Source organism: Bidens hawaiensis, unplaced genomic scaffold, assembly GCF_021521415.1.
Source record: "Bidens hawaiensis isolate Kalapana, Puna unplaced genomic scaffold, B.hawaiensis_p1.1 tig00008505_1, whole genome shotgun sequence".
NCBI classification, from domain to species: Eukaryota; Viridiplantae; Streptophyta; class Magnoliopsida; order Asterales; family Asteraceae; genus Bidens; species Bidens hawaiensis.
The window spans coordinates 399,687-411,307 of NW_027491606.1; the positions used below are offsets into that span (position 1 = coordinate 399,687).

At 34.7% G+C, this 11,621-nt stretch overlaps 1 protein-coding gene and 1 pseudogene across 1 annotated transcript; one reads left to right on the top strand and one right to left on the bottom strand.

The window, feature by feature from the left end:
• Positions 1–4,022: 4,022 nt before the first annotated feature.
• LOC143529149 (TLC domain-containing protein At5g14285 pseudogene) lies at positions 4,023–4,769 on the top strand (annotated as a pseudogene).
• Positions 4,770–5,665: 896 nt separating this feature from the next.
• Positions 5,666–9,590, bottom strand: LOC143529137 (lysine histidine transporter 1-like). Its single transcript, XM_077024991.1, has 8 exons — positions 9,469–9,590; positions 9,197–9,351; positions 7,962–8,345; positions 6,948–7,341; positions 6,317–6,422; positions 6,134–6,225; positions 5,963–6,031; positions 5,666–5,804 (listed from the first exon to the last, which is right to left on the bottom strand). Exons 1-8 carry the CDS (start codon positions 9,541–9,543, stop codon positions 5,706–5,708), a joined length of 1,374 nt encoding a protein of 457 aa, XP_076881106.1. The 5' UTR covers positions 9,544–9,590; the 3' UTR covers positions 5,666–5,705.
• Between the last annotated feature and the right edge of the window lie 2,031 nt (positions 9,591–11,621).

Sequence of the window (11,621 nt, forward strand, 5' to 3'; positions counted from 1 at the left end):
GTTGAAGGTGGAATCATGGAAAGTTGCAAAGCATGAAAAGGTCTATGCTGAGAATCAACGAGTTTTCATACCCTTTTCTTTTGAAATATTTGGGTCACTTGCCTCCGAAGTTGTTGCGTTTCTGAAACGAGTCCGACGGGTCATGCATAGTAACTTATTGATGCCTAAGAACAATAGTTTTATTTTTAATAGGATTGGTTTTGGCATTTCAAAAGAGGTTGCGGGCTTGCGACGCATATTGTTAACAATTTACAAGTCTCTCTATTATAATTGTAACTGTTCATGATTTATGTTATTTTACCTTTATATTAAAAAAATGTTTTAAATGTACTGATGTATCGATACAGGGTGGACCTTGCTTATTTCCAGGGGTAGCCTCCGCTATCCCTCAACTTTTCATCGGTAGTGTAAATTTTATTTTTTTTTTGGTCGATTTTTGCATTTCGTTACCCTTGAAAAAAGATAATGTTACCCCTATATATTTAAAGTCCAACCAATTTAAAAGTTCAAACCAATTAAAGAACAACCATAGTTTAAAGCCCAAACCAATTAAAACCCATCAACCCTTTTCAAAAAATTAGCTTGTTACTTGTTGGTTTAGGCCGAGCATCAAGCCGCTACTTCGTTTTATCACACTTTAAAGGCATATGATAAATTTGCAAAATTAGATGGAATGTGTAACCTTACTCGTGTAATGGTGGAAACCAGAAAGCATGCCACTTTTCCTTTGGTTTATCGAATACTGAAGTTAGCGTTGGTTTTACCGGTTGCAACCGCAACCGTTGAAAGATGTTTTTTCTAAAATGAAGCTTGTCAAGACAGATTGGCGTAATTGGATGGGTGATAAGCATTGAACAATGTTTTAATTTGTGTGATCGAAAGAGAAAAGTTTTATAAAGTAAAAGAAGATGATGTGATGACTCGATTTCAAGCTTTCAAAAACCAAAGAGGAGAAATCCGCACCCCATGCGTTTTAATTCGGTTACTATCGTGTTTTCTATTTTTGTTTCGTCTATATTGTATGAAATACGGGTAAACAAGTTATAAGTGTTACCCTTCATATTCATGTTTAGATTCACCACTGTATCGACATAAAGATTTATATCCGTTAACTTGGTTTCATAAACTAATAAGTTTATTGGATTTTTCTTATTAAATAATTTATATGAATTAGTTTTTTTTCTTTTCTAAAAAAGAATAGGAATATCGGTTTCAATGTATGTATCTATATCTGAAACTCCGGATATCTGAAGTTGAACACCGCTAATGGAAAAGTTACCGATTTACGATGGAAAGTTGTATAAAAGTTGATCGTTAGAAACAAATATTTATCACTTATCAAGGGACCAAGTTGCCACTGGCTAGTGGCTACCAAGTTGCCACCGGCTAACAAGTGAAATCAACATCAACTATGAGCAATAGTAACTCTGATCAACAGTAATCGGTCATATGTGGCAACTTGTCATCAACAATAACCTGGGTAGACATACTTAACTGAGTTACCGTTGATAGGCCAATCACATGCCCTAACTAAGTTAACTATAAAGGTTTTCTTATTGATTTAGCCGAATAATGGTTACGGTTTTAACCATTAACAAATACTCTTTAGTGAAGAGTTTCTACTAAAGTCGTGATAATTTTCCAAACTATAAAAAGCGAGTGTTTGGTTGTGATTATTTTTTATACACGTTTTTTCCAAAAGTATTTTGTTACTCATTCTTTGGTTCTCTTAAAATATGCTATAAAAATTTAAGAGTACCAACAAAATAGTTAGCGACTTATATACTTAGAGTACTATTTAAAGAGATTATCCATAACTAAAAGATTTTCATCAAACTATAGAAAACTTGATAGAGAAACCTATAAAAGTGTTGAATTTATAGATATACTTTGAAGTCATTTTGAACGCTGTATTAAATGACTTCTTGATACTTATCTCTTGCTTTAATTTATCTTAATCTTTACCACAGGTTTAGTTTATTTATATTTTATTATATTTATTTTGCTTTAAATAATGTGTACACTGGTGTGCTATTTTTTAATTTATTTTTTTAAAACTATTTCTACATATTAAAAGTTTATTATATGTTCAAGTTGAAACGAGTACGGCATGACCTACCATGGTAACAGCGAAAAGTATTTTGATGAGTAGGACCACTTACTCTTGAAAAAAATTCATCCATCGCTGCATTCTTAAACTCTGATCCATTGTCACTTCTAATCATACTATAAACGACAATCACCAACCACCTTCAAAGTATCAAATTCAAGTGTCACCAAAGAAAGCAACATGAAAAACATTGGAAAACGAGGTAAAAAGAAATCTTGATGGGATTGGATTGCAAATTTTGAAGAGTCCGGTTTAAGATTGAATGCCTTTTACTTGGGTTATTCTCAAAAGCATGGTTAATTTAAGTAGAATTATAAGTTTAGCCAGTTTACCAATCGAGTCAACTTCAAGACACTTTACAAACCAACTTTTATTTTTCATGTTTTTGAACAACAAGCGACTTTGACTCTTTTGAGAGTCGTAACCTAAGACTCTAGGTTAGCTACCGTAATACACGAAAATATTCGAGTAATGTTTGCAGTTGCTGCCATCTTATAAGAACTTGAATATATTCAAAAGATAATATGTATTTTTCTTTTTCTTGTATAGATCCTTTGAATGTCATTTTTTTCTCAATGTACATTATGTATAAGTGCGACGTTGTAGCTAGTCAGTTTACACAATAACTCGTTACCTCATAAAATAATTATGGTATTTCAGAAATATTCTAAACACTCTTGTGAAGTCCTTTTGTTCATGCTTATATACTCATCGAATGGAATCCATTACGAGGATTACCAGTTGCCAATTGTTTAACCGCCGATGTGTATTTTTGTAACACGGTAAAACTCTTTTTCAACCTTTTGTCTAGGCCCTCCTGAAACCATTCAAATATTCATCCTATATCTCCAACAATGTTTAAAAAGAACGAGGGAATGAAATGGACAATAAAATGGAATGTATAAAGGAATGAAATGAATCACTACCATTTCATTGTCTTGTTTGACTACCACTTAGGGCTGAAATGAATCATAACTTTGTTATTATATTTTTTTTATTAAATAGTAAGCTATACACACATAATATTTTTATCATTAATGGAATGGGAATAACATGATACAATATAATAATTGTTATAAATTAATAATAGTTATACTATAATAAAATAATATTAATTGTTGGTCATTTTTCATTTCATTCCTTGAAAAAATAAAAGAAAAACCACCATTTACTAAGGAATCAAAAATGCTATATATGGAAGGAATTGCATTCCTTAAGAATGATTCATTCCATTGATGAATGACAACAAACTTATTTTATTTTATTCCTTTGGAATGATTTATTTCATTCCAGCTATCTTTTTTTCGGAATGACAAACTAAGTAACGTTGAGTACTCTGTAGGCGGCCCCCATTGACTAAAGTTAACCCGAGCCGGCCACGAGTCCGGACGGACGGAAACCCTAGCGGTCCACCAATTGAGGGATTCCCCGGATAAAACCTGACCCCATGCCTGCCAAACGACACGACAGCGAGGAGCCGGTAAAACCGGGTGAGATCAGGACTCGAACCCTAACAAGCCAGGGTCATCCGTCCTCATATCTCTCATATAAATTGATGATAATGAAGTTTGAACCCCTACCTCTCACTGGTAAAATGAGTGCTCTATTATTAAATCACATCCAATTTTCATTCCACTTATCATTATTTCATACCAAACAACTTCCTTAATAAATATACTTGGCTTACGGCATCTATGGATGAACCAGCGACATTGCGTCTCTTCTCGTACAAATATTACCAACAACAGCTTTTCTGTTTGACCAATAGCTTTGGTTGGCGGCGGTTGAGTTGACTAATGATCCCCATCAACTCCTTATAAATTCATTCACACGCCTTCTTCCTCCCAAATATTTATTTCATTTCTTCTTCATAATATTATATTCCGTCAATTAGGGCTCCAAATTCCCAACCATGGATTTGAATTTGAATTTCACAGCGTCACCACTCCCCCTGTTCTTCGCAATGTTCTTCACAATCTACCTACTCGCCCACTTCATCATCTTCCGCAATTGGAGCCCCAAACTCCGACCCGAAGCCGCCAGCTGCCTCATCTCCCTCGCCCACGGCACTCCCGCCTCCATCCTCGCCGGAATCTTAATCACCTCCGACCCAAAACACAATTTCGCCTCAACCAACACCCCATTCCAAAACGCCATACTCGAATACAGCATTGCTTACTTCATAATGGACCTATGCCATTACCTAACCTTTTACCCATCCGATATCCTCTTCATCGCCCACCATTTGGCCACCCTCTTCGTCTTTCTAACCTGCCGCTACCTCGCCTTCCACGGGGCCTATTCAGTCCTCGTTTTGCTGCTGTTAGCCGAGATCACCAGCTTCTTTCAGAATGTTTGGACGCTGGCCGCTGCCAGAAAGGGGGATAATAAAGTTGCAGCCCAGGTGTTTGACATTTTGTCTCCGCCTTTTTACGCTTTGTATTCAGTGGTTCGGGGGTTTGCCGCGCCTGTGTTTGTTTATAGGATGGTTTCGTTTTATGCGACTGGTGCTGCGGATAATGTGGTGCCTAAGTGGCTTTGGGTTTCTTGGATTGGTGTTGTGGTTATGGCGATTTCGGTTAGTATTCTTTGGATTACGAATAACTGGATTGAGTTGTATAGGGAAAGAGTCTTTAAGGTTGACAGAGAAGAAAATTAGGTAGGAAAATGGAGTGTTTGCTGTAATCTGTATATCAAAGAGAATCATACAAAAAAATTGTTGTTTATGAAATAAAACTATTGTTTTACTCATGGTTGTATCATGATGTTTGAGTTAGTTGCCTTTAGAGTGTGCAAAGTCAGTTCGGGTGAGTTATGAGGACTTAACCATAACTATAACCGAGTTCGGTTATTGAAGATTGCTTAACCATAACCGAATGGTTGGTTAGCCGTCGATTTTGGTGAAGTTTGGTTAATTGTCCAAGCCGGTTTTTTCTCTTTACTTTAGGTGAAAATGGTTCGGTTATGGTGTTCCAAGATCAATTGTAAAGTTTCGAAGTTGAAATACGTTAGTTCCAAGCTTGGTTATGGTGTTCGAAGCTGAAAATGGAGGTATAAAGATGTTAATAGAGGTATAAAATTTGGAAAAACACAAACATACTAGGTTCGGTTTGGTTAAAGTCGGTTAACAAAGAGCCATTAACCGTAACTATAGCCGAATGGTTGGTTAATTAGATTTACTTAACTATAATCGTTGATTTTGTTCAGTTAATGTTAATTTAGTTAAGTTTTTAGGTTAACGGTTCAAGTTTGGTTATGGTTTGATTTTTGCTCATCCCTACTAGTTATCTCACTAATTTTGCTTCTTGAAAAGGTGAATATACTCTACAGTTTATTCTACCAAACTGCTCTAAATTTACTTACGCATCATGAAAAGTTCAATAACAGTATAGGCAATTGAGCATATGATACAAAGTAAGCCAAATGGATGACTAACTGAAAAAACAAACAAATAAGAAAAGGAGACAACATGTATTATGCAAAGTAGGGAATTAGGAATAGTATATATCTTTGATGAATGATGGCCCAAATCCAAATCACATCAAATGTTTGGTAAGCTTTTATTTATTTATAGGTTTACTTTGTGGAAAGATGATTAATTATAAAACTTGTAACTGCTGGCCTGCTTTATGATATTGCGAAGCCCTCCAATTGGAGATAGAATCATCAAACAGAGACCAAGAAAGATGCAAATCTGAAATTCAAAAAATAAGTGTTAGCTTCAATATTATAAAATTTGCCTTCCGGTTACCCTGGATAACTGGACTTTATTCATTGGTCGTTCGAAAAAGAAAAAGTTTCAATGTTAAAAATTATAGAATATAAATAATCCTATTATGGGCTCTAACGTACCCAATTAGTGCACCAAGATAAGCTGAACTTCTTGGGCTTGTAAATAGCAAGCCACATTATGCATGGGAGCTAACAGGAACAGAAAAATTTAACAAAACAAAAAAATATTATGATTCTAAGAAATGCCGAAAATGAGTATAAGTTATTATCGGTAAAGTCTAACGTTCTTACAAAGTAGGTCGTTGGGGCAAATGCAAAGCCTCCAAAGAATCCGAGGAGTCCTCCGAAGAAAGGGAAGGTTATAGCAACAAACATGGTGAATGCTGAAGACAAATTATTGAAATAGGTCAATAATCCTTATTTAAAAGATAATAAGTTAAAAATGTGTAACCATTGATTGAGGTTGTTACTAACCTACATAAACGGTACGCGTTATAAAACGCAAGATTCTGCTTGGTTTGAAGTTTAACTGCTTCACCAACAAGGTTTCAATCATGTCAAAAACTGGCATTGCATAAATCTGTGAAAAGTTGAAAAAAAAACAATAGAAGTCTGTTAGCATCATCAAGGAAAGCTTAAATATGTGTAAACAAGCCGATCCAAGCTTGTCTAGGCTCAAGCTTGGCTCACTGAACTTACAAGAGCTCGGACTCGGTTCGTTTCGATCTCTATTTCTAAAACTCGATCTCGGCTCGTGAGCAGTTTTTTAAGTTCGAGTGTGGCTCATGCTTGGCTTGTTTATTATGTAATTTTTAAAATACACTTATAACAATCTTTTATTTGTACATTTTAGTTTTAACTTTTATTTATAACATGATATTTATTATTTAGTTAAAACAAACTTATTTTTTAGACTCAACCATGAGAGTCTTTTTGTTTGGTCAATCATATGAACCCGTTAATCAGAAAACTCACACACATACCAATGTTTGGTACTTTGGTTTGACCCATCCAAGAAGGTGCATTGAATTGGCCCAATCTATTTAAATACTATAAATCATTGAAGTAAGAAGCTGGATTGACCATTTGATATTTTGATTGTTACCTGATAGCTGCCAATGACATGAATGACCACAAACATGTTAGCCGATGCAATAAGCCATTTAGGCCTCCGCAATGAAATAAGAACGTTATCAGCCACTTCATTTCCAAACATATAATATCCCATCAAAGCAACCGGGAAATAACACAAGGCAACTACAATGTAAGCCACAACCACCCCTCTCCACATGGGCCCCTTGGAAGGCTTCTCGGGTGTCGAAGGGATCGTCGCCTGTATTTCTAGCACAACGTTATGGCCCGCGTATGCAAATGCCACGTCACCCAATGCATTGAAAAAATTGAATGTGGTTTCTGATGGGTTCTTTCCTGGGTACCCGTATTGCACATTTTCTTGCATCCCTTTGCTAACAGAAGCCGTCCACGCAATTGTAGAGTAACTGTATTATTAACATCATAATCACTTTCATTAGTTGGATAATGTTTGATGATTTGATATAATTGTATATGTGGTTTCCACAAGTATTTAACCCTTAAATACTTTGTGTTTCTTATATATCTTATTAATGGCTTATAATTAGATATGTAAACCAGCCAAACGGCTCATGAGTTACTCGAGATTGGCTCGCTAAAGAAAGCTCGAATTGAGTTGAGCTTAAGCCAGTTGAGGCCTAAAAATAAGATTGTTTAATAAATGAGTGTGAGCTCAAGAGCCTAAACGAGCCTACTATTTCCACAACCTTTATGTATAATATCTATTCTTATATATTAAAACACGGTAAATACAATTAAATAATAAATAATCTGTTATATATACACTTTTTGATAAAAAAAATATGTATAATAATTAATTAAAACGTATAGAAACAAATTAATAAATAATAAATGAGCGGAGCTCGAGCTTTAGAAATAAAGCTCGAAACAAGCCAAACTCAAATTCGAACTTTCACAAGTCAAACGAGCTAAACTGGAGCCTAGTCGAGCTCGGGTTTAGATCGGCTCGTTTAGACCCCCTAGACTTACAATCATAAACCAAAACGAGAAGAATGTAAAGGCTTACGTTAAGGACATAACTGCAGCTGCCAATGAAACACCCGATATGGAGTTGAAGTTTGGAAGATGAGACAGTACAAAATGCACTGAAGCAAAGATCATAATAAAATATGTGGTTTTGATCTTTTTACAATCTTCACAGACAGTTTCATGGACCTTCTTTAAGGATGTTCCTCCTGTGACCATATAAACTATGTTCACGCCCACTTCACATATCAGTTGCTGGGGGACCACAATATATAAACCTAGTTTTTCACCAAATGCTTCTTGTCCGAGTTCATGGTACCGATCGAACCGTTTTCCCGGTACCATTTCGTGCATTTCTACCATTTGCCATAGTGTGTACAAGGTTATTACCCATGATAGAATTAGTATCACCATACCAGGTCCCCTGTTTTCAACATCAAAAGTCTCCTGTTAGCATTTGAAAATAAAATTTATGTTTATATCATTTTGTAATCAAAGATCTTTTTTTTTTCTATAAATTTTGTTCTTTGACTGCATCCTCTGATCAACGTTTGTTACGACAAATAAAGGATGTGCATGAAACCGAAGTAAGTGTAACTGGAATAATCGACATAACCAATCAAAATAACCGAACTCACTAAAAAACCAATGTTTTGGTTTTATTTTGAATAACTGATCTTTTGCTTCGGCTTTGACATTTTTATAACTAAAACCTGAACCAAATCAAAATAATGAACCGTAACTGAAAAAACCAACAAGTAATTTACAAGAAACAAATAAAGGGTGTGGCAAACAGTATTATGTCCAAATGTGTAGTAATCAGTTAATTATTAACTTCAAGTAAAAAGTTTAGACCCAAATTCATCATTTTGGGCCAGTTTTTCTGGCCCAAAATTTTCAAACCCAAATGGTAAAAGTGAAAAATTGAAGCCGAACTGAACGGAACCCATTGTAGAAACCAAAAACCAAAATAACTAAAACCAAACGGTTTTTAAAAACCCAAAAACCAAATTTTTGGTTTTGTTTTCAACCTTTAACCCCTTGAAGGCCACGGTTTACCTTATCTCATTGGTTAGCTGAGTATTGATGGTCCAGTGAATTTTCCGATAACGGGTTCTCACTTTTACCCAAAAATATGTTTAGTCATGATGTTACATGCCCTGATTGAGAATCTTGTAAGTTTTCTACTTGAAATCAGATTGATTTTGTATTTCCGTCGGTAATTTTCTTTTTTTAAGTACAAATAACTATTTATTATTGTAGAAGTAGTTTTACCATCCAAGATTCGACATGGCATACGGAAGACTTAAAACTCCAGCTCCAACCATGGCGGTTACATTGTGAAAAGCCGCATAATACCATTTTGCGTTTCTTGATGAAGTGATTGGAAGCCAATCATCTATGGCCTTTTGCTCTGCTGTCCTTAAATCCTGTTGTCACATATTTACGGACGCAATATTATTACATAAACAACATATTTTGTATTCTGTTATCCTAAAACACATCTTTAATAATCCAACCAGCTTAGCATTTAGTAAGATACTTACAACATTAGGTGTATCTTCGGTTTGACTCTTTAGGTCAACGGTCGACTTCACGTCTTCTGAATATTGAGTTCCCATGCTCTTTGAAACAAAGATGATATCCCCAGAATATGAAACAGAAAACAGGAGCGGTAGATGCAGTTATATAAGTACTAGGTTGCTTGAAATATCTTTTCATATAATACGATTTGCCGGCTGTATATTCTGAATGTAGCAATTTGCAGGCTGTTTGCTATAAAATATAAGGTCTTAACGATCTTAATCAAACATATATTTGGAAACTACATTTGATGTCTTTTATGTAAGCGCCAAATGTCGTGTGCGTATGGATTGGACATGAAAGGGAAAGATGAATATGATGTTATATTATAGAAACATTTGAATTAGTATTAGATGCATACAAAGCAAATGTGTTTGTCATATACCATAAAAGACTGCATTGTGTAACATTGGTATTGCTGAAATATAATCATTTTTTGCAGATGTTCTTATGTTTATTAATTATTATCATATGCAGCCAATTCTTAACCAGGCACAATTTACATCTTTAGCTAGAAGTAGCAATTTCAATAACATTTACGCAATTCTGTTAACCGAACACCCCCAAAATAGGTTGGGTGGTGGGGAGATGCAAGAATGGTGGGGCCCAATCAGCATTTCTTAATTTATTACATATGGACGTTTAGGAGTTTAATTTGTTTTATTTTTTTTTTATTTTTTTACCATTAAGGGTTAGTTTCGTCATTCCAAACCCTATTAACAAATAAAGTTAACGTCAGTAAGTGAAAGCGATATAATGTGTTACAAGTTTTCAAATAAATTATTTTTTTTCTTTTTTGTAATTATCCTAGTTTATATATGAACACAACCTGTAAGTCGATATATACTTAAAGGACGGAAAAAGTAATTATTACTATATAACAATTACAATTGTTGGTGCCGCAAAGACACCGATTGGACCACGTGGCGGTTAACAATTAGGCCACATCAAATTTTGTTTTTTTTTATAATTCTATATTTTACTTTTGATGTGATATCTAACATAGTCGAAATCAACTGAATTTACGTCAACTTATTGCTTCAATGCTTGAAATCGACAACGCTGGGGTTTTACCCACTGATCATTGCAACACCCGAGACCGACAATGCTCGGGTTTCACCAACGTTCGGGCTTTACTCATTGAATGAACACCGTTTTAAATATTTTATATTTTTATGTTAATCTTCATATATTTTAAATCGACGAATTTATATTTTAGGTTTTAACACTTAGGTTTTACGAATGTTGTTTATATGGTACCGTAATGAGCGTAACTGAAACCAAAGAAATTCGTGTCGACTACCGATGTGACACACGGACCGACAATGCTCGGGTTTTAGCGACTCACTGCTGCAAGCATAGGCATTACCAATGCTCAGTTTTACCAATCAAATAAATGTTGTTCTAAATATTTTATTTGTGTATATGTTAGCACTATTATCATTATATGTATAAAATATAACTTTGATACAACAAAGATATGATTGGGCTAAGTGGTGGCCCTCCTGTAGGCCACTTCACTTTTTTTAGTTCCAGTATCGTAACAAACGTTAACTTTGTTTTTGTTTTAATTTCAGTGCCGTATCGAACGTGGCAGATACTGAGCGAACTTGCGTAGACTCACTGCATTTTGTTTTAATTCCGGTACTGTAACAAACTAACGAAAAAACGACCGAATGCCAATTTTGTTTTTCTATATTTTTTACTTAGTTCTGGTTACGTAACAAACGTGACAGACACCGACCGAATTTGTGTAGACTCGCTTCCTTAACGTCCCGGGATCAACAACGCTTGGGTTTGCAAAATATACTAGTTTACTCTAAAATCAAAATAATAATTATTTTTTCAAAAGTTTAGACAAGAAGCTGATCAAGACACTAGCTTTATTCTTCTATAGTATATAAGTAGCAAATATATTTGGGGTACAGTTCACATCTACTAAATACGAGTAGAAATATTTATAAACATATGCACACACAATAACTTCACACATAAAAAATATAGATAACAAAGAAGAAATTTCTGTTTGATATTTTCTTTGAAGCCACTTTCTTTCGTATGAACGCTCTTTGCAGACGTAACAATTCCGGATGGCTTTTAATATCGTCTTGGGTTT